Below are 23,825 nucleotides of genomic sequence, written 5' to 3'. Positions count from 1 at the left end.
AATGTTATCAAACAGTGCCTTCTGCTACTGAGAAATCTTTTGTGAAATAGTCAATTAATGTGGCAAACTTTATTGTTATTTTAAGAAATTGCCACAACCACCCTAACATCCAGCAACCGTTACCCTGATCAGCCATCAATATCAAAGCAAGACTGTCCATCAGCAAAAAGATTACAACTTACTGAAGGCTCAGATAATTGTTAGCATTTTAGGAGTATTTTTAAATTATTTATACCATTTAGACATATTGCACACTTAACAGATGATAGTATCATGTAAACATAACTTTTATAGGCACTGGGAAACCAAAAAATTTGTTTGTTTGACTCACCTTATGGGGACACTCATTTTATTGAACTTATCTGGAACCAAACCTGCAATATCATTGAGGTATGCCTGTATGCACAGATAAAATTTACATACCATTTTAACAGCTGGCTCATTTATGGGGACCAAGGGGTAAAGGCTCCAGGTTAATCATCCTATTGTATTTTCAGCATATCACTCTAGGCTCCTCTTCTGGCACTTTTCCTAATCCCAAAGCACAAAACTCCAGGAATATTGAACTATCTTACAAAACACACACCACTGTTTATACCACAGGGTCTAAACTCATTATCGATGTAACTTTAACTCAATCTTGATTAAGTCTAATTTATCTATTTCTTTTTCTTTTGTTGCTTATGTCTTTAGTATTATGTTTAAGAAACCACAGCCTAGCCCAAGATCATAAAGATTTATTCTTCAGTAAATCTTTCTTAGAACTTTTCTTCTAAGAGTTTTATTGTTTTAACTCTTACATTTAGACTTGTGCTGCATTTTGAGTTACATTTCTTATGGTGTGAGGTAGTGGGCCCAGCTTCATTTTTTGCATGTGGCTATCCAGTTGTTCCAGCACTAACTGTTGAAAAGACTGTTTCCCACTGAATTATCTTCACACTTTATTGAAAACCAATTGACCATAAATGTCGAGGTTTATTTTGAGACTCTAAATTTTATTGTATTAAGCTGAATGTCTATCATTATGCCACACTATGTTGATTAATGTAGCTTTGTGGTATGTTTTGAGATAGGGAAGTATGAGTCTTTCAACTTTATTCTTTTTTGAGTTTGTTTTGGCAATTCTGGATCCTGCACATTTCCATATGAACTTTAGGACCAACTTATAAATTTCTGCAAAAAGGAAGCTGGGATTTTGATAGGAATTGTGATGAAACGCTACATCAACCTGAGTATTGCCATCTGACCAATATTGACTTCAAATCATTAAATAAGAAATATCTATTTATTTAGATCTTTAGTATTTCCAACAATATTTAATACTTTTCAGTGTACAAATGTTACACTTATTTTGTTAGATTTATTTCTTTTTGATGCTATGGTAAATAGAATGGTTTTCTTAATTTATTTTCAGATTATTCACTGCTATAATAGACTAGAACATATTTTTGTATATTGATTGCTATGGACTATGTCCCCCAAATTTCATATATTACAGCTCTAAACCTCAATAAAGTGGTATTTGGAGATGGAATCTTTGGGAGATAATTAGGTTTAGATGAGGTCATGATGGTAACAGTGGCCTTATAAAAAGGGACACCTGAGATCTTGCTCTCCACCCTGACCCAACCCCAAGCACACATAAAAAGAGGTAAATAGGAGCATACCGTGAGAGGGTAACCAGTATAAGCCAAGAGAAAAGGCCTCAGAATGAAATCTGTCTTGCTGGCTTTTATCTTAAACTTATCAGCCTTCAGAACTGTGAGAAATAAATTTCTGTTGTTTAAGCCACCTCATCCATAGTATTTTGTTATGGCAGCCTGAGCTGACCGTGATAGATCATAGATCATGTATAATGTAACCTCGCTGAAGTTATTTGTTTTAATTGTATGTATGTGTGTATTCCTTAATAATCCTATGTAAAAGATTATGCAACTGTGAATAGAGATAGTTTTACTTTTTCCTGTCTCTTCTGGATGACTTTTATTCATTTTATTTTCTTGCCTAATTCCCTTGGCTAATATTTCCAATATATTGTTGAATAGAAGTGGTGAGAGTGGAAAAATATTTGTCTTGTGAATGATCTTAGCAGAAAAGAATTGTCTTTCACTCTGAAGTATGATGTTAATTGTAGGGTTTTTCTAAGCATCTTTATCAGGTTGAAAAATTTCTCTTCTTTTCCCAGCTTGTTGTGTGCTTTTATCATGAAAGCATGTTGAAATTTATCCAATGCTTTTTCTGCATCTATTAAAATTATCGTATAGTTTTTGTCCTATATTCAATGGTACATTAGATTAATTGATTTGGGGATGTTAAACCAACTTTGTATTCTTGAAATAAATATCATTTATTTGTGCTGTATAATTTTTTTTTCATATGCTACTGAATTTGGTTTGCTAGTACTTTTCTGAGTATTTTGTGTTTATTAATAAGGGATATTGGCCTGAAGTTTTATTTTCTTTCTTCTTTTCTTTTCTTTTTTTTTTTTTTTTTTTGTGAGATGGAGTCTTGCTCTGTCACCCAGGCTGGAGTGCAATGGCCCAATCTTGGCTCACTGCAACCTCTGCCTCCTGAGTTTGAGTGATTCTCCTGTCTCAGCATCCGGAGTAGCTGAGATTACAGGCACGCACCACAAGGCCTGGCTAATTTTTGTATTTTTAGTAGAGAGAGGGTTTTGTCATGTTGGCCAAGCTGTCTCGAACCCTTGACCTCAGGTGATCCTCCCGCCTCAGCTTCCCAAAGTGCTGGGATTACAGGCGTGAGCCACCACGCCTGGCCAAAGTTTTCTTTTCTTGTTGATTTCTTTGTCTGGTTGGAATCAGAGTAATACTTGCCTTATAGAATTAGTTGTTAATTGTTTCCTCCTCTTCTATATTTTGGAATAGTTTCTGAAGGGTTATTCTTTAATTGTTCAGTGGAATTTACCAGCGAAGCCATCTGGACCTGTGCTTTTCCTTCTGGATAGGTTTTTTTTTCTTGCTAATACAATTTCTTTAATTATGTTAGATCTAGTCAGATTTTTTTTATGTCTTCTTGAGTTGATTTAGGTAGTTTGTGTTTTTCTAGGAATCTGGCCATTTTATCTACTTTTATCTTTTTTAAGCATAGTTGTTCATAGTATTCCTTCTTATTCCTGTTTATTTCAGCAAGGCTATTAGTGATGGTTCTTTTATTCTTGCTTGTATTAAATCTTCTCTTTTTTTTCTTAGTTTCACTAAAGGTTTGCCAATTTTGTTGATCCTTTTAGAGAACCAATTCCTGGCTTCATTGATTTTCTTTATTGATATTCTGTCTCCTTCTTTTCTAATCTTTGATATTTCCTTTCTTCTGTTTGCTTTTGGTTTAGCTTTCTTTTTTTCTGTCTCATGCCTCTAATGAAAGGCCTCATCTCTTCCAATTCATTCTCTTCAACTGTTGCCAAAGTTGTTCATGTATCTGAAACACAAATTTGATGGTGTCACTTAGAAGCTTAAAAGTCTTCTCATTGTTCCCGTTTCTTACAAAGTAAAATTCAAATTTTGTATAATGGCAAACAACACCTTTCATGATCTTAACCAGCTTACCTTAACAATCAAACCCACCTTTCCAATCACATAAAATCACCTGGAATTTATAGATACATTTTTAACCTCTTTTCCTTTGTACTTGTGTTTTCTCAATTTGTTCTTTTCTCCTACTGACTTTTTAGAAAGTCACCCACGCTTTTTAGTTATTTCCTTTTCCCTGGTACCATCACACTTTGCACCAACTTCTTTTAGAACAGTTACCAAATTATTTATTTATTTATTTATTTTTTGAGATGGAGTCTCACTCTTTCACCCAGGCTGGAGTGCAGTGGCACGACCTCGGCTTACTGCCAGCTCCGCCTCCCGGGTTCACGCCATTCTCCTGCCTCAGCCTCCCAAGTAGCTGGGAATACAGGCGCCCGCCACCACGCCCGGCTAATTTTCTGTGTTTTTAGTAGAGACGGGGTTTCACTGTGTTAGCCAGGATGGTCTCGATCTTCTGACCTCGTGATCTGCCCGTCTCGGCCTCCCAAAGTGCTGGGATTACAGGCGTGAGCCACACGCCTTCTTCATTATTCTTTGAATTCCAGGATGTGAAATCCCATTTTAGAAATTATGTCCCAGTAACTGACACATAGTGAGTGGTCAGTGTTTGTGGAGGTAGGAAAAAGCGGTATGGTCTGATATCATTTCATCTGGAAAAAAGAGAAAAAGGATGATGTACTTCAGCCAGTGAAATCGAAAAGAGCGATGGAAAATGGCCTCACACTCCATAGGGCTTTGGTTCGTAAGACACAGAGAATACTGACATCCTTGTGCGAAGAACTAACTTGCTGCTGAGAGATCAATTCAGAGGATGCTCAAGCTCCGTTATCACCTTCATTTTCCTAAACTGAGAAAGGAAGGTTGAGGAATGCACCAACGGTTAAGCACAGTACAGGTTCCTACAGCGACTGGAGTTTTTTGGTAGTTGGGAATGTTTCCCTCAATCTTTGGGCAAGCCGTCAGCAGTGGCAGGAACAGGAACAGGAACAGACACCTGAGAAACCCTTTCTTTCCCCAATCGTCTTCTAGCTTAGCTTTAGGCTTGTATGCCCATTGCGCATGCGTCAATTTTTCTCTTTTAAGATGGGCGGGGCAGAGTCTTTGCTCCTTCGGCGATCCTGAGGGGGTGGAGCTAAGCTGTTTCCAGGGTGACAGAGTGGCCACCTCGGTGGTCGATTGAGCAGGTCTGAGAATTGTTCCCAAAGGGCTGTGCGTCATCGACTCGTCGGCGCTATCATGGCTGGTGTGCTGAAGAAGGTGAGACGAATGGAGGTCACTGTTGGAATTTAGACTGTGGGGGTAGACTCAGTCCGATAGCCCTGCTTCCCGCGGGTGTTGACCCCTACTGTCGCGGGCTCGGCGGTGCTTTTCGGGGACTCGTTCTGCATGCCTTACCCGGTAGGGCAGGTTAGTGGTTCCGCTCGGAGAGTCAGGAAAAAAGCTCCAAACAGGTGGGACTGAGAGACCAGTAGCTGGCTTTAGAGCAGCTTTAGCCGGGGGGTTCGTAGTTTTGTATTTCCTTCGCGTGCTGGACGTATGGAAACTGTAGTAAACAGCATGAATCGTGTTTTGTTTTTGAACAGACCACTGGCCTTGTGGGATTGGCTGTGTGCAATACTCCTCACGAGGTATGTACCTTTGTTCTTTCTTCATTCCTGAATTCCCAAGGAAAACTAAATTCCTGTCACTTTGCCTATTGCAGGGTTAACGGGATACAGATATTTCAAGCCCTTAATTACAATCCGCGTGAGCTCTTGAGACACGGGCGCTGTCCACCTACTTCGTTGATCCGATGTCACATTTTTATTTATTTTTGCCATGACCTCTTTATTAAGCCAGTTTTCTTGTTGACTTTTTCCTTGACATTTTCGTGGGTTCACTTGTACTTGCTTCTGTCAGCGCCATCTCAAATTTATTATCTCCATTTTCCATCTTTTCTCCCTGCCTTACCGTTTCTGCTTAGGTGCGTTGGATTACATATATTTAGGCTTACTAAAGGTACTGCCCCCTTTTCCTTCTATTAGGTCTTTTCCATCTGTATTCACGAATGTTTTAATCAAAAAAACCCACAAAATTTTTTTATCCTTGTCTCGTATAATCGCACCATTTCTCTGCTTCACTTTACAGATAACTCAAAAGAGTTATCTCTATTGTCTCCAATTTCTTTCTTATTCACCCTTGAATGCACTCAGTCACCCTTGGCATTTTCCAAGTTCAGTTGTCTCCATGCTGCCAAATCCAACGGGCAGCTCCAATTTCTCACCTTCATTGACCTAATAACAGCGTTTTTTGACACATTTGACACTTTTTCCATCATGCTCTTTTCAAGTTCAGTTGTCTCCATGCTGCCAAATCCAACGGGCAGCTCCAATTTCTCACCTTCATTGACCTAATAACAGCGTTTTTTGACACATTTGACACTTTTTCCATCATGCTCTTTTCAAGTTCAGTTGTCTCCATGCTGCCAAATCCAACGGGCAGCTCCAATTTCTCACCTTCATTGACCTAATAACAGCGTTTTTTGACACATTTGACACTTTTTCCATCATGCTCTTTTCAAGTTCAGTTGTCTCCATGCTGCCAAATCCAACGGGCAGCTCCAATTTCTCACCTTCATTGACCTAATAACAGCGTTTTTTGACACATTTGACACTTTTTCCATCATGCTCTTTTCAAGTTCAGTTGTCTCCATGCTGCCAAATCCAACGGGCAGCTCCAATTTCTCACCTTCATTGACCTAATAACAGCGTTTTTTGACACATTTGACACTTTTTCCATCATGCTCTTTTCAAGTTCAGTTGTCTCCATGCTGCCAAATCCAACGGGCAGCTCAAATTTCTCACCTTCATTGACCTAATAACAGCGTTTTTTGACACATTTGACACTTTTTCCATCATGCTCTTTTCAAGTTCACCATTTATCTCCATGCTGCCAAATCTAATGGTCAGTTTGTGTTTCTCACCTTCATTGACCTAATAGCAGCGTTTTTTTTGACACATTTGACACTTTTTCCATCATGCGCTTTCTTTACTGGGCTTCAGGACTCCCCCAGTCTCCTGGTTTTTTCCCCCTACTCCTTGGCTTTGTCTTTTTCTGGTTATTTTTCTTATGCCCACTTTTAAAATTTGAGTTACTCAGGATTTAGTTCTTGGACCTTTTTTTTTGGACCTGTACTCTGTCACCAAGAGAGAGCTAATCCAAACAGAGAACGGTTTTAAATACCACCTATACACTGATAACCGATTTCCATGTAAAGCACTGACCTCTTCCTTTATGAAAGTCCTGAATATTTAATTGCTTAGTGGGCATCTCAATTTGTATATGTCAGACAGGCAACCCAAACTTAACATGTCCAAAATGGGGTTCCTCATCTTCTGCCTAAAACCTGCTCTTCCCTCAGGCTTGCTCATCTCAATTAATGGCAGCTCAGTTATTTTGACTCAGGTCAGAAACTTGAAATCATCTTTGATTCCTTCTTTTCTCTTACACTCCACATTTGTTATTTCAGTAAATCCTCTAGGTTCCACCTTCAAAATATATCTTGATTTTGACATCTCACTACCTCCTCTGCTACTACCCTCTTCCTCAGTCACCATCAGCACTGATGTGGATAATTGCATTCACCTCTTAACTGCCTCTCAATGCTTGTCACAGCCTCCATTTGGTCTTTTTTTTCCAGCCAGGCTACTAGAGTTAGTCTGTTAAAATATGAGGTAGGTCACATCTCTCCTTTCCTTAAAACTAATGGTTTTCCATTTCACTCTAAATAAAGACAAGTTTTTTATTGTGACCCTCTGGCTCATTATTCTACTGATTTATTTTCTTATGTCTCTACTAGAATGTAGGTTTCATGAAGACAGGGATTTTTAATTGTTTCACTGCTAGAACTCTGTCACATAGTATGTGCTCAGTAAATAGTGTTAGTTGAATGAGTGTCTTGCACTTAACTATGATTTCATAATAACTTTATTGTCATTGATGTAAAGAACTGAACTCATGGTTTTTCCCTTCTAAATATATTTCTTCCTCTGTGGGCTGTATTTTTCTTCATAGTTTCAGATCTTTCTACTCCCTAGGCTGGGAATTTGGACATCATAGTTGGTATTTCTCTTGTACTCTCATATTCATTCCAATGATTATTTTTATCTTTATTTTTTTTGCTGATCCTTTTCTATAACAGCTCTTCAATCTGACTTCTGTTTACGATTTCTATTGTTAACAACCATAGTTCAGGTCCTTGTTCTTGTTTAGAGAATTACAACAACCTCCTTACTGGCCTTTCTGCCGTGTTTCTCCTTCAGTCCTTTTAACTCACTACAACGAAGCTAATTTTCCTAATCTAATCATATGATTTTCCTAAATCTTTTAATTGTCCACAGAATAAAGCCTGGATGCTTTAACTTGGAATGGAGAACCACTTATAATCTGACATTTTCTCCAACTTTATCTCCTATGCATTTCCTTATATGTCCTGTACAGCAATACATTCCAAAATCCCCAGTAGATGTCTGAAAACCACATATAGTACCAAACTCTCTATATGCTATGTTTTTTTCATACATACCTATAATAAAGTTTAATTTATAAATTAGGCACAATAAGAGATAAGCAGGCCGGACGTGCTGGCTCACGCCTGTAATCCCAACACTTTGGGAGGCTGAGGTGGGTGGATTGCTTTAGCCCAGGAGTTTAAGACCAGCCTGGGCAACATGGCAAAACCCCGTCTCTACAAAAAATGTGGAAATTAGTCAGGTGTGGTGATGTGCACCTAGTCCCAGCTACTTGGGAGGCAGAGGCAGGATTGCTTGAGCCCCAGAAGTTGAGGCTGCAGTGAGCTGTGATGATGCCATTGCACTCTAGCCTAAGTGATGGAGTGAGACCCTGTCTCAAAAAAGAAAAAAAAAAAACATAGCGATAACAACTAATAAAATAGAACAGTTATAACAATATACTGTAATAAAAGTTATGTGAATGTGGTCTCTTTGTCTCAAAATATCTTATTGTACTGTACCACCCTCTTGTGATGAAGAAAGGACAGAGTGGGATAGTGTGAGATTTCACCACACTACTTTGAATGGCACATAGTTTAAAACTTATAAATTGTTTATTTCTGGAATTTTTCATTTAATATTTTCTGACTGAGGTTGACCGTTAGTAACTGACACCTTGGAAAATGAAAGCATGGATGGGTAAAGGGGAGCTACTGTATTCTAACCAAGTGCTGTCCATTAAAAATACAATGCGAGCCTTAAATGTAAGCCATATTTGTATGTAATTTAAAATTTTCTAGGACTAATTTTTTAATGAAGAAAAAGGTAAAATATAATTATTTTATTTACCCTAACACATCTAAAATATTGCCATTTCAGTATACAATAAAAAAAAAATCAATGATATTTTATAGTGGTTTTTTTTCATACTAAATTTTCAAAATCTGGTATGTATTTATACTTATAACACATCTCAGTTTGGACTAGCCACATATCAAGTGCTCAGAAGCCATATTTAGCTAGCATCTACTGTTTTAGACAGCACAGTTCAAGAAAATAGAACTATATACCACTTCCTTATGTTCGCTGTATTTTCTGCCATTCAGTTCTATGTATTCTGTATGTAATTGCCTTTTCCAATATCTTTAAGTTTTTGTGATCTGCCATCCCTCTGGGTCTATGTTAGATGCTACCTTTTTGAAATATGAACGCTTCTCTGGTCTCAGCTGAAGTGAATTCTTCTTCTGCTATAGAAAAATAATGCTAATACTTAGTGAAACTTAATGTGTACCAGGTACTGTTCTAAGTTATATATACCCTATGAGGCAGTATTATTCCCATCTTACAGATGAGGGATGAAGACACAGAGATGGAAATAACTTGTCCAGTGCACCTAAGGGGTGGAGCCAGTGTAAACTCAAGCAGTTGTGTTCCGGTTAGCACACCCTTAACCATTGCTAAGTATTATAATCTCTCTTTGCTCTATGTATTTCCCTATCCCTGCCAAACACAAGCTTATTTTTTCTTTTTATCATTTTTATTATTTTTCCTCTTCTGTATCTTATCCTGTGATATGGTTTAGCTCTGTCCCCATCCAAATCTCATCTTGAATTTTAGCTCCCATAATTCTCATGTGTCGTGGGAGAGGAACCTGGTGGGAGGTAATTGAATCATGGGGTGGGTTTTTCTCATGCTGTTCTTGTGATAGTGAAGAAGTCTCGTGAGGTCTGATGGTTTTATAAAGGGCAGGTCCCCTGCACATGCTCTCTTGCTTCCTGCCATGTAAGACAAGCCTTTGCCCCTCTTTCACCTTCTGCTATGATTGTGAGGCCTCTCCAGCCACGTGGAACTGTGAATTCATTAAACTTCTTTTCCTTTATAAATCACCCAGTCTTGGGTATGTCTCTATTAGCAGCATGAGAACAGATAAGTACACTCTATAGTACCTTAAACATATTGGAGTGTGATCCATGTCCAGTCTATTTTTATACACAAACAGTGTGGTATTGTATATGGGAGTACTGAGTATATTTTGTTACGGGTAGCGACTGTCTGGGGCTAGTGTTGCATGGTGGTAAAAATAATTTACCAAGACATTTGAGGTAAAGAAAGGCAGATTTATTAGAGAAAGTATTAAAATACATTGCAAGAAAGCTATTGGCAAGTCAGAAAAAGAGGAGCTGAATGCAAGTAGCAAAGGCTTGCAGGGGATCTTAAAGGACGGTGCTTGTGCTGTGGGCTGAAGAGAGCTTTGTGCAGTACTGATAACACCTAGGTTGCAATGAGCTATCAGGCGAGGGTCTGATGATAGCTGGGCACAGGAAGATTGTGAGTTATTTGTGCAGGAGGACCATGTGTCCTGGACCATGAAGAAAGGTGGACTTCTAGCTTATCTGCTTTTTATTTTTGCTTTACCTTGTTCCCTTTTAGGACTGCACACATTTTTTTTTATTTTTTTTTAGTTTAAGTTCTGGGGTACATGTGCAGAACGTGCAGGTTTGTTACATAGTATAATATACACGTGCCATGGTGGTTTGCTGCACCCATCAACCCGTCATCTACATTAGGTATTTCTCCTAATGCTATCCCTTCCCTGGCCCCCCACCCCATGACAGGCCCTGGTGTGTGATGTTCTCCTCCCTGTGTCCATGTGTTCTCATTGTTCAACTCTCACTTATGAGTGAGAACATGTGATGTTTGGTTTTCTGTTCTTGTGTTAGTTTGCTGAGAATGATGGTTTCCAGCTTCATCCATTTCCCTGCAAAGGATATGAGCTCATCCTTTTTTATGGCTGCATAGTATTCCATGTTGTATATATGCCATATTTTCTTTATCCAGTCTATCACTGGGCATTTGGGTTTGTTCTGAGTCCTTGCTATTGTGAATAGTGAGGACTGCACACTTTTTTTTTTTTTAATTGAAAAAAAAGGTTGCTCTTTAAGAGAAGGGTTTGTATACTTGTAATTATTGAGACTTACTCCTGGAGTGATCATGTCTTGTTTGTTTCAACTGTTCTGGTTCATACCTGTGTTTTGGCGTAATGATTAATAGGTATCTTTTCACTGTCATAAGTGTCCAAGTTTGTATGATAAACTAAATGTCCACCCTATTGATAACATTTTTTCTTATATTCTATATTAATAATCCTGTTTTCATCTGTATTTCTCTAGACACATATATTTTTGTCAGGAAAGATGAAAATTTAAAACCTGAATTTTAGATCAGATTAAAACTTAATTAAAATGTGATATTAAAAACTAATATATGCATTATATATTTAAATTGGAGCGGATCAGCTTCTTACTAAGTGATTTCTATACTGAAGTTTAAGTTTAGTGTGCTTCAGTACATGCTATGCATTGACTCAATTCTCTTGCTACTTTTTTTGTTGAGCCTTTTATGCAGGCTTTATGTCATAACTCATTCATAATCAGAAGCAAGAACACTGAAGTATTATGACCGTATTTAGTTAAATTTGATCATACAGATGTAATGCTTATATGTGTTTATTTCTACAGAAATTCAAATAAGAAAAATAAAAAAAAAAAATTTGCAGTGCTTGGGACCTCACTTTGAAAAATACTGTTTCAGGCTGGGTGGGCTCATACCTGTAATCCCAGCACCTTGAGAGGCCGAGGTGGGCGGATCACCTAAAGTCAGGAGTTTGAGACCATCCTGGCCAACATGGCAAAACCCTGTCTCTACTAAAAATAGAAAAAATAGCCAGGTGTGGTGGCGGGTACCTGTAATCTCAGCTACTTGGGAGGCTGAGGCAGGAGAATAACTTGACCCCAGGAGGGGAGGTTGTAGTGAGCCGAGATCGCGCGATTGTACTCCAGCCTGGGCTATAAGAGCGAAACTCCATTTCAAAAAGAAAGAAAGAAAGGAAGGAAGGGAGGGAGGGAGGAAGGAAGGAGAAAAGAAAAGAAAGAAAGACACTGATTTAGTAAATGACTTGATTTCCAAAAAGGTCATTAGGAATAAGTTGTTTTGTTTCTGACCAGCTTGGCCAACATGGCAAAACCCCATCTCTACCAAAAATTAGTCAGTCACGGTGGCGGCCACCTGTAATCCCAGCTACTTTGGAGGCAGGGGCAGGAGAATCGCTTGAACCTGGGAGGTGGAGGTTGCAATGAGCCAAGATCATGCCATTGTACTCCAGCCTGGGCAACGAGTGAAACTTTGTCTCAAAAGAAAGAAAGAAAGAAAAATACTGATTTGGTAAATGATTCGATTTCCCAAAAGGTCCTTAGCAATAAGTTAGTTTTGTTTCTGCTCGTTATCATACCTTTGACTTATCTAGAACTTGTTATACATAGAAAATACAGAATGTTCCCACGTTTATATACAGGTTTTTCCTAAGTTGTAAAGGGTGTAGATAGGGCACGGACATAAAGAAGTCACAGCAAAGAAGAGTTAAATTTTAAAAAAAACAAAACAGATGTGAGTTTTGTTTGTTTTGTCTTTGAGACAAGTGTTCCATTAAGTCTTTGGTAATATTTTAACCTATGGAAATTTGTATGGTTTGTCTTTTCAGAGGCTAAGAATATTGTACACAAAGATTCTTGATGTTCTTGAGGAAATCCCTAAAAATGCAGCATATAGAAAGTATACAGAACAGATTACAAATGAGAAGCTGGCTATGGTTAAAGCGGTAAGTAGCTAAGTCAGTTTTGTTTTCTTGAATTTGTGGTATCCAGTGTAACATTTAACCAAAAAAGTTTAGTTCCTTATTTTTTATATATTCGACACACTTTTCTTCTATTCTCCTTCCTTGAATGCTCTTTTCCCATCATTCCTCCCTTTTATTCAGCAAACTTTATTGAGTGTTTTCTATATGCAAGCCTCTGTTACATACTGGAGTTTGAGACTAGGATCAGATCCTTCCTTGAAGTAACACTGTAGCTGTTCCTTTTACCTCTCTTCCCTATTTAGTCCTTTATTGATCTTTTGCTTTTTATCTTGGATATATCAATCTTGATCTCCTTTTTCTAATCTTAGAGAACAATAAAAGCAAAACAAAAAAGGGCATTTTTTTTCAAAGAAACCTGTCAAAAAGACTAGACTATTATTAAGTAGCAGTTAATGAAAGTCTAGACTGCTGATTCATACCAAACTATATTGCACTATTGTTAAATTTTCACACTAGCAATCATTAAATGGACTTCATGTAATTATCTAAAATAGTGCTTAGAAACCCTGAAGGTAATTTATATACATGCGTAAGTGATCCTAGTCACATATATGTCTTCTTATTAGATTACCAGACTATATAGTTCAAAGAGAATTCCTAACTTTCGTTAGGTATGCAACAAAACAATGCAGTTTGTATCATATTTTGTATTGTATTATATGATGGGTCTCACTCTGTTACCCAGTCTAGAGTGCAGTGGCACGATCACAGCTCACTGCAGCCTTGACCTGCCAGTCTCAAGCAATCCTCCTACCTTAGCCTCCCAAGTAGCTGGGACAACAGGCACTCACCATCATGCCCAGCTAATTTTTAACATTTTTTGTAGAGGCGGAGTTTCACTGTGTTGCCGTAGCTGATCTCAAGCTCCTGGCTTCAAGTGACCTTCCTGCCTTAGCCTTCCAAAGTGCTGGGATCACAGGCATGAGCTACCTGCACCTGGTGCCTCACCTATTTTATCATCATCTTTCAAATAGCCTCAAATGTTTTTAGCTTGTTCCTATCTTAAAAATAAAAAAAACTGTATGCTTATATTTTCCTTTACTTATTGCCCTATTTTTGTTTTCTCCCATAGCCAGTTTCAACCAAAGAAGAGTTTACTCTCATACTTCTTTACTTACTGGTTCCAAAATCCTTTTCTCTGCTATTTAAACTGCCTTATAACTAATTGATCTGTTTGTGCTTCCATTATACTTCATTACATGCTCCACCATACAACCAATAATAGACTGATTTTTTTTTCAATGTGTAAATCTTGTGATGGTACAGTTGTCCCTTGGTATCCATGAGGGATTGGTTCCAGGATTCCCATGGATGCCAAAATAGAAGTATGCTCAAGTCCCTTATATAAAATGGCATAGTATTTGCATATAACCTATGCACATCCTCTTGTATACTTTAAATCATCTCTAGGTTACTTATAATACTACAGTGTAATGCTGTGTAAGTAGTTATATTGTATTTTAAAAATTGCTGTATTGTTATTTTTATTGTTTTTTTTTTTTTTAATATTTTCCATCTGTGGTTGGTTGAATCCATTCTTAGTTGAATCCACAGATGCGGATCCTGAGGGCCAACTGTACTGTCTTGCTTAAAATCTTACTGTGGTTTTCTGTTCAGTGTTTCTCAAAGGCTGAGTTTAAGGATTTATGTTGAGCTGGTTGTATCAAGCTTACTTAGCTACCTTTATCTGCATGATTTTGATGTATGGCCGTGTTTGGGAACCACTGGCCTAACAGGGTAAAAACATGGTATAGAAGGCCTTCTAAGTTCTGGCTCTTGGTTATTTTCTCAATCTGATCCTGTTGCCTCCTGTTTTATACTCTATACTTAAGCAGTACCAAACCGCTGGCAGTTCTGTGGATTCCTTGCATTTTTATTTTTGTGTTCATTTGTATTTTCTCATTTCCTGGAATGCCTTTACCTTGTTTGGTAGTTCTTACTTTTTCTTCATAAATCATCACTTCTTCTGTGAAACGTTTTCTTACTTTCTTAAGTAGAGTTTGACAACTTCATTAACCTCCTTTCCATTGTACCTTCATGCTGTATTATGTCTCCACCAGCCATAAGCTACTTGTTAATGATATTGGATTCAACTTTGTATCCTTAGAATCTAGCATGGTACCTGGAACATAAGGTTCCTTAGAAATATTTCTTTATTCCAAAGGCTAGATATAACCCCAAACACTTAACAGTTGTATCTCTGATTCCTGTTTTTTGGTAAAATTATCACAGATTTTGAACCCTGCATACAGCCACACACAAAATCTTCAGTGAATATTGCCATGATTATAAAATATCTATTTACTAAGCCTAAGGTGGAAATAAAAGTAACTTTTTTTTTTCAGATTATTACTAGGGAGATAGTAATATTTTGGTGAAAAGCATTGTTTGTGTCCCTATCCAAGATTTTCATCTTAGTTCTAATACTTACTTGTGGAGTGACTTGGCATATTGCTAGTTTTCTCTGTCTCAATTTCATCATCTATAACGTGGGTATAATAATACCCACCTTGAACACTTTTTGTTAGAACTGAATGAGGTAATGCATGTAAAAGCTTAACATAGTCCCAAGTATATAGTGAGCATTCAGTACATGATACCTTATCAAGTTTAGTGGCATTATGCCATTGGTGACTAAAAATCACATTATTCACTATCAGTAAGACAAATTTTGAATTGTTTATGTAACACAGGCTTTTTCTGAATTGAAAGTGTTGTTGAACATTCCTTGCCTTCTTTACCTTCACTCTCTTGAGTCTCTTATAACAGTGACCAGCTTCCCTGTTTTGTTTTTGATTTTTGGTCTCTCATGAGTTAATTCCCTGTTAAATAATCTGTCTTAAACATGCTCATTACTTTCTCCCCTTTTCTCCCCCTTTCAGCTGCTTTTTATGTATTCACTTCTTTAACCAAGAAACATTTATTGAATGCCATGTATGGTTCTAGGCATGGAAGCTTGTGCCTAGTTGGCACAAAAACAGATAAAAATCCTTTCCTTCTTGGAGATTATATGTTAGTTATGGGAGACCAAAAGAAAAAAAAAAGTAAAAACTGAGTAAAGAAGTACATAATGTGTTAGAAAATAGTAAGTGCATTGAAGGAAAATAAAACAAGGAAAATGTGTGCCATGGTGGGGATAGGGGATGTTACACTATGTATTAATTTCCTATGGCTGCTGTAATATTCCCACAAACTTGGTGGCTTAAAACAATGTAAGTTTATTTTATTAGATTTCTGGAGGCCAGAAGTTGGAAATCAACATCAGGGACCCAAATCAAGGTGGTGTTGTCAGGGCTTTGCTTCCTTTGGAGGATATGGGATAGAATCTGTTCTTGCCTCTTTCAGCTTCTGGTGGCTTTTGGCATTTATTGGCTTGTGGTCTCGTCACTGCAATTTCTGCCTTTGTGATTACATTACATTTTCCTTTTCTGTGTGTAATATCCCTCTGCCTCTCTTTTATAAGGACACTTATAATTGCGGTTAGGGACTATATGGATAATTCAGGAAAATCTCCCCATGTCAGCATCCTTAACTTGATCATATATGTGAAGTCTTTGCTGTATAAAGTAACATTCACAGTTTCTAGAAATTAATACATGTATATCTTTTGTGGTATTTTTCAGCCTATCATAATGCAAATTATCAGTAGTTATCAATAAGGTGTTATTTGAGCAAAGATTTGAAAGGTGGTGAAGGAACAAGTGATGCAGATACCCTGGGCCATCCAGCAGATACCCTGAGGCAGTAACATATCACGTCTTCTGTTGAAAAACAAAATGTATTATTTTCTCCCTCTTTATTCCATTTATTGGCCAGAAAAACACCCTGAAATGACAAAGCCTTATTTACATATGTGGGTATATTTACAGAGCATGATTTCTGGCTCAGAAAGCTCAGTTTACCAGAAAATAACTAAATGTCATTGAATGTTCTAGATACTATATTTATTAACATTTTATTTTTAAAAACTTTTATTAAATAATTATATACATTACAAATGTGTAGAAAAAAAGGACTTTTCCAGAACAACAAAACCCTTGCCTCTTCCCCTTCAATTTACTACTTGTAAAGTTAATCTCTATTTGGACTTCTTTTTGCCTGTTTTTGAATTTTATATAAATGAAATCATTAGTATGTACTGTCTTACACATACTGTACTCTGGCTTGTGCTTAATACTGTGGTTAAGAGAATCACCTATATTATTGCATACAGTTTATTCATTTTCATTGCTGTGAAGTATTATATCCAAATATTATAATTAATTGATCCATTCTATTACAGATGATCATTTGGGTTATTTCTAGTTTGAGGCTATAATTTGTGCTGCTGTGAATATTCTCAAACATGTTTTTTTAAAAACTATATTATGCATTTCTGTTTGGCATTATGCCTAGAAGTATAATTTCTGGGTCATAGAGTAGCATTTATTTTTAATTCTAATACTCTCAGAGGAAATACAGGAAATACTAAGAAAGCAAAGTCATATTTTAAAATCTGTTTTAGAAAGACTGAATTTGACATTGTATTTCTGTCCCTTGATCAGCATGTCAATAAACATTTAGCACTTTTCAATATGAAGACAGAAAAGCAATGAAATAGCAGAGGTGAAATGAATTTTCACCAAGTATTTAGTAAAAAGAGTATGATGAAAGAAAAGTTGTATTTTTAAGTGTTTTTATATAGGAATTTTAAAATATAGGATATTGAAACATTCAGATAGTATGCTTCTTTAATTTTTTCTCTCCCTGAAATATAGGAACCAGATGTTAAAAAATTAGAAGACCAACTTCAAGGCGGTCAATTAGAAGAGGTGATTCTTCAGGTAAAGAAAAAGTTGACTATTTAGGTGTTTGGTTTCATAGAGACACACAACTGATGTTCTAGAATGAAAGGAAAACTAAATTTCCTTATTTATATCAACTCGTCAAATATGTAAGACTAATCACATATAGAAAATGTGGTGCTTCTCATGTGTATGTTGATTATAGTATTTATTGTTGATTATAGCATGAATTTGTGAGACTTCTGTTAGAAGACTGGAGTTTGACACTTTTTTAATTTAATTAGCATGTTCTCCTTGGCCTAACCTTAGTTTAAATTGGTAGCACAACATTACTGTTGTTTTAATAGTTGTATCTTATTTTAAGAGTGTGGCATATTTTTAGTAGGGAAAAATACAGACATTTTGAATTATAAAATTAAAATGTACTTTTATTTTTATTTTTGGTTCTTGAGCATTTGAGCAAGTTAAAAAACAATTGCATAGTATATTTGAGAGCTTAATTCTACATTATTTCCCAAATACTAACCCTGACAAATAATATTGAGTAGTAAAATGTAAGCATGATTATGAAGAGACTGAGATTAGAAAAATATTAACATTATTAATTACATTTAGAATATTTAAATCTTAAATTATTCTATTGGGAAATTTTCTTCTCCTCTCACTATACCTGCTGCTTATACAAGAGAACAAACACTACAGTTTAGTTGTATTTAATCTGAATTTTAATTCTTTTCCTTTGGTCATAGGTAGGTTATAGAAATAGATAGGTTACTGATGTAAATAGACCGGAAATATACTATTTTGAGTATTATGTAGTTGGTTTTTTAAAGCATCTATGGGAAAATAATGATGCCTCTTTTTTTTTTTTTTTTAAGATTTGCATCTTTTTTCTCCAATTGCTAGTACGGTTAAACTTTAAAAATATGTTCTTATATTTTATAAATTATGTCAATATTTTTACTGTGTCATTTAGTCTTTGTGTTATTTATACATATGAGTGTCTTTTTATAATAAAAGATATTAACCTTAAACTTTTGTGACATTGTCTGCACATACTTTTTCTAGCCTGCTTTTGCCTCTCAAATGGGGTTTTTCCCCCGTATGTAGAGGTTTTCAAATTTTTTTTTTTTTTTTTTCTTTGAGATGGAGTTTTGCTCTTGTTGCCCAGGCTGGAGTGCAGTGGCATGATCTCGGCTCACCACAACCTCCGCCTCCTGGGTTCAAGCAATTCTCCTGCCTCAGTCTCCTGAGTAGCTAGGATTACAGGCATGCGCCACCACACCCAGCTAATTTTGTATTTTTAGTAGAGACAGGGTTTCTCCATTTTGGTCTGGCTGGTCTTGAACTCCTGACCTCAGGTGATCTGCCTGCCTCGGCCTCTCAAAGTGCTGGGATTACAGGCGTGAGCCACCCTGTCCAGCTCAAATTTTTTTTATTTGGTGAAATTTTGTTGTTCCACACCCCTACAACACTCATAGTATAGGTTTAGAATGTCTTCGTCTTATAAGTGTCTGTTAAATATTCAATTGTTTCATTTAATTTTTATTTTGTTGTATCTTTTTTCAAATGTAACCCTTTCTAATGTTTTCTTACTGTTGATTGAAGGACAGATAAAAGGAAATATTGGGTAATACTGGAGATTAGGGAGGTATATCACCAACAGACATGATATACCAAATCAAAAGAATTGTTAGATGGCTCTGGAAAAAGAGGAATATAGCATTCAGACAGCTTTCTATGAATGTAGACTGTTTCGGTTATTCAAAGGCCTGTTTTCTTGGCCTTTATATTCATTTGTCAGGTTGGCTATGGTACTAGATACAGTGTTATGGGAACTTGCCGCAAACCTTATACTATTGTCCTATACCTATTTTTTCTGTACCACCTGATTTTACTTTGATCATGACTTTATTTAGTTGATATATTAATTTTTCATGGAATTAAGTTTTAAGGCATATTAAGTATTTTTAAGTCAGCTGTGCAGTTCCCCATGTTTTCAGGTCAGTATTAAGGGTAAATTAATTTTAGTATTTTTTTAACTCAGTATATATAGTATATTATTTAAATATAATCATAAAAATATTGGGATATTTTACATTCTTTTTTATATGAAGTCATCAAAATCTGGTATGCATTTTACACTTTGCAGCACATCTGAATTTGGACTAGCTGCATTTCAAGTCCCCAGTAGCCATGTATGGGTAGTGGCTAACACATTAGACAGTCCCATTTCGAGATGGATGGTATGACGGTGTGTCAGAAGCCAAAGAAGAAGGAGGAAATAGGCATCGGGGCCAGGTGCAGCTCGGTCCAGTTTCCTGAGATAGGGCTGATTTTCAAGGATGAATGAGGGCTAGGTGCCCTCCTCATGCCCTATAATGCCTGGGAGAGATTGAGAAAGCATTGGATGTTCATGAGACCCAGGGCAACCTTAGGAAATATTTTATCAGTATTTAAATTATTTTCTCCTTTTGGCATTAGTAATACCTCTACCCCTGATTTCCATTCATCTGCTCTTTAATTCATTGTTTTTTATAGTTGCTTGTAAACATAGATTAAGTTTTGGGACCGCTGTCATAAATGGGGTATTATCTTTTAACTATGTAATAATAATTACCTTTAATATAATCTGAGCACTTATTCTGTGTTTGAATGTCTTTTCTAACATCCTGACAGGTGTTTAATAGCATTAATCTTATAAGTTGGCTAGAGTTGTCATAAATATTGTTTGTTGTAGAAAAAATATGAAATAAAAAACTACCTAAAATGTGTGTGTTATATAAATATAAGTTGCGTTTGAAAGGAAAAATTAAATGAAACATAATTTGATTAAGGAATTTATTCGGTTAGTAAATATTAATTATACATGTATTGTGTTCTACATTCCACAGATTACTGTTTTATAAACTCTGGGTCTCAAGTGACTGTGGGTCATGGAATCAGTTAGTTGGATAGTGATTAGCATTAAAAAAAACACAATAGAAAAAAGCATATATCACTGCCAGTAAAGATAATGATTTAAAAAGTTTTAGTTATATGTTTGTATTGTGGAACTCAAAATAAAACATATTTTCTTACTGTGGGCCATGGTAAAATAAAGTTTGAAAGCCACTGATATAGATGAAAAGACATACTTCTGATTCTCAAAAAACTTGTGAAATATTATTAAGATAAAAAAACCTCACCAGCTAAACTTTTAAACACTATAGCCTATTTCAATCAAATAGAAGACAACAAAAGATATCCTTTCTTACTCCTGATTATGTAGCTGTGAGAATTAAGGTAATTTAATTACTTAATATTCAACATTTGATGGTGGAATAGATTATGAGATATTAAATGAAAGTAGTAACTAATAGTTAAATTTCAGTTGTTCTGATAAATATCTGTTGAAGAGTAAAATCCAATGATCTTTTAAAAAATTTGTATTAACAGGCTGAACATGAACTAAATCTGGCAAGAAAAATGAGGGAATGGAAACTATGGGAGCCATTAGTGGAAGAGCCTCCTGCCGATCAGTGGAAATGGCCAATATAATTATTAAGTGACTTTGGTGTGTTAATGGGAAACTGATGTAATTAAATATTCTGTTATATTAAGAGCGTGTTCTTATTACTGACATTTTGTAATCAAGAAAAGTGATATAGAAAATATGTAGGAGACTGTTAAAATTGGTGATTATGGTAATATGGTCATGTGAATCCATTTTTTATTTATAAAGTATTCACACAAGTTATTTCAAAGATGGTATTTCTGTGAACAGAGAGGCCATGGGAAGATTTGAAAATTATTGAAGAAAAATTCCTACAGATCTTCAATGCAGAGACCATAATCAAAAAGTAAAGTTTCTTTAGTAGTATGTTCAATACATCATTTAATTTTTTAAGTTATCCTGAAGAAGAAAAGGTCCTTAATTATTATAGTCTAAACAAATTTATAGATTACTGTTTGAAGTAAATAATACGAGTGAATATTTTCAAGTGTGATAAAATAGCACAAGTGGCTGGTGATAAAATTTGAAATTATGGTTAACCTCAGCTGTGATCTTATGTATGTAAAGTAAAATTTAAATATATAATTATAGATTGATTACAAAATCCATAGTGTCATTTTATTTTAGTCATTATTTGAATTATACCATTTACTCTGTTTTCTTATAGTCTTAATTTTATTATATTTTGTTGTTACTGTATATATTTGAAAACCTTCAAATTAGAATACCTTGTACAGTTAAAAGAAAGATTTCCCATTGCATAGAGGTTATTGGAGAAATTTTCCTTTTGTTCCACTTGTGGAAGTTAGTTTTCTGGCCCGTGGCCTTTAATTTTCTTACTCAACCTAATTACATCAGGATAGAGGTAGAGTTTCTGTAAAAGAAGAGACATTAAGAGTTCCTGAAATTTATATCTGGCATACGGATAGGCTTATATTCAAAACATCTTAGTCATATGACTATAAATTAAAAGTGGAATCACTAAATAGTTTGCAGTACGTTTCTAATATAAGTGTAGGTGGGTATCAAAACAAGACAAATGCTGTTCAGGGGAAGAAGTTGGCAAGCTTAAGGTTAAACAAAAGTAAAATTACATGTGTTTTCGCCTTTTCTTCCTAGCTCCCTGTCATTTCTAAATAATTGGTTAAATTTAACTTGGTATCTCTTTCCTTCATAGATCGTACTGTACTCTTGTGGGGTTTTGTGTGTGTGTGTGTGTGTGCACGCGTGCGTGTGCACATTTGCTCAGAATGAGAAAAAAATGGTATTTTTCCTTCTTTCCATTGTATTTCTCCCCTCATAGAGCTGTAACATTAATACTAAATAAATATTAAATAAGGTGGATTCTTAGAGGTTAGAGTGCAAGAAGGCTCCTTCTGGTGGGGAAGTGTTAGAGGGGGAGTTGGAAGCCCAGGGTTTCTCATTCTCATGGTTCTAGTATTGTTAACTCAATGACTACATTGAGGCAAATTTGTCATGTTTCTCAGAATGGCCTATTTCTAATGCTGTAAAAGAAATAGAATACGATTTATAACAACATTTTCAGTTCTAAGCATTTCTTGAATATATAATATATTTATTAAAGCATGATCCTGAAGTGTGTTTGCATGGGTACTTTCAAGGTAATTTTCTAGCTAACCATTATTTTTCAGGTCCTTTGGACAACACAGAAAAAAGATGGCTTGCTGTGTTTTTGTCATACTTTCAGTCCCGTATCTGCCATGATTCTTGGGCATCTTTCATGTTTCACCAACAGTGTTACTGAACTTTTTTGCTAAAAGGGGACCTTACTGATGTTTGCATTAGAAATGCTAGTTGTAGAATAATAGTCATTGTAAAAATAATATTATAACAATAATAGCTAATGTTTGTTGAGACTTTAATATGAATGTCGGGCACTATCATAAGTACCTGACTAATTTCACTCATTAAACCTGCACTGCAACCATAAGAGTGATACTACAAATTACCTTCATTTTCCAGATAAGAAACCAGAACCCTACGTGTGTAGTTTTCCCTTGCAATTATGCAACTTGGGACGTTGGGGACACTGAAACCAAGAGATGATTTAATAACAAATCCAAGGTCACGTACCTAGTAAGATGTGAAGCTAAAGTTTGAACCCAGGCAGTCTGGTTCTAGAACTGATGCTCCTGTTATATTATTATTTATGAGTATGCTTGGGATGTTGTGACTTCTTCCTGTGCTGTATGGGCTGTACCAAATGAAACTATCCTGCTCTCTTTACTTTTTCTGTCAAAATATCTGTAAAGAACAAATATGAGCAGAAGTAGTAAACGATTTCATTTTCTGCAAAGAGCTGCATATTGGTTATAGGCAGATTATGTTAATGGGATAGGTATCTAAAAGGTATTGCAATTTGGTCATTGGTTCTTTCTCCTGTCTCAGTTGCTCACAGAACTTTACACCTGATCGTTTTTACTCCTTCAGTCTTTTCCAAGTTGCTTCCTATAAACATCCAAGTTAAGTCTCCTGATCACTTTGCAAATGATTCTTTTATTCAAAGATCTTCAGTGTTTTGGGTGGCTACTAAACTAATTGTAATAATTTTCAGAATGGCCTATTTCAGTTCTCCCATGGGTTTCATTCTAGTTAATCACCATACTGCAGATACTTCAAAAGAAAGAAGCTAATCAATCTGAGCTTTGCTAAGAAAGAAGAAATGGCAACAAAGTTGATGCCCCCTTTCTCCCACACTGGGACTTAGTGCAGACGATTCCAATTTCTTGGCATTCTTTCCTTTGGGATGAAAATGGCTTATATTTAGGATAACTATAGGATAATTTATCA

The 23,825-nt window shown here is 35.9% G+C and overlaps 2 protein-coding genes across 4 annotated transcripts in view; both read left to right on the top strand.

Annotated features, from left to right (window-relative positions):
* IQUB (IQ motif and ubiquitin domain containing) overlaps positions 1-23,825 on the top strand; it is a 123,404-nt gene that overhangs the window by 22,402 nt on the left and 77,177 nt on the right. The window lies entirely within an intron of this gene.
* NDUFA5 (NADH:ubiquinone oxidoreductase subunit A5) lies at positions 4,686-22,616 on the top strand. 3 transcript variants are annotated; one of them, XM_055283851.2, is made up of 5 exons: positions 4,686-4,808; positions 5,135-5,179; positions 12,579-12,695; positions 17,492-17,557; positions 20,957-22,616. In XM_055283851.2, exons 1-5 carry the CDS (start codon positions 4,788-4,790, stop codon positions 21,056-21,058), a joined length of 351 nt encoding a protein of 116 aa, XP_055139826.1. In that variant the 5' UTR covers positions 4,686-4,787; the 3' UTR covers positions 21,059-22,616. The 3 variants fall into 3 exon arrangements, with proteins under 3 accessions (XP_055139826.1, XP_055139829.1, XP_055139828.1); XM_055283853.2 differs by having other exon boundaries at positions 4,771-4,958; XM_055283854.2 differs by lacking the exon at positions 5,135-5,179 and having other exon boundaries at positions 4,747-4,808.

Source organism: Symphalangus syndactylus, chromosome 6, assembly GCF_028878055.3.
Source record: "Symphalangus syndactylus isolate Jambi chromosome 6, NHGRI_mSymSyn1-v2.1_pri, whole genome shotgun sequence".
In the NCBI taxonomy this organism is placed as follows: Eukaryota; Metazoa; Chordata; class Mammalia; order Primates; family Hylobatidae; genus Symphalangus; species Symphalangus syndactylus.
The sequence above is the reverse complement of the archived record's forward strand: the minus strand, read 5'-3'. Positions and strand labels throughout refer to the sequence as shown.

Bases quoted from the DNA above. Each gene is read 5' to 3' on its own strand.
- NDUFA5 (XM_055283851.2), top strand. From the start codon at position 4,788: ATGGCTGGTGTGCTGAAGAAG. The intron at 5,180-12,578 runs GTATGTACCTTT...TTGTCTTTTCAG, and splicing joins TGTGCAATACTCCTCACGAG to AGGCTAAGAATATTGTACAC. The intron at 12,696-17,491 runs GTAAGTAGCTAA...CCTGAAATATAG, and splicing joins AGCTGGCTATGGTTAAAGCG to GAACCAGATGTTAAAAAATT.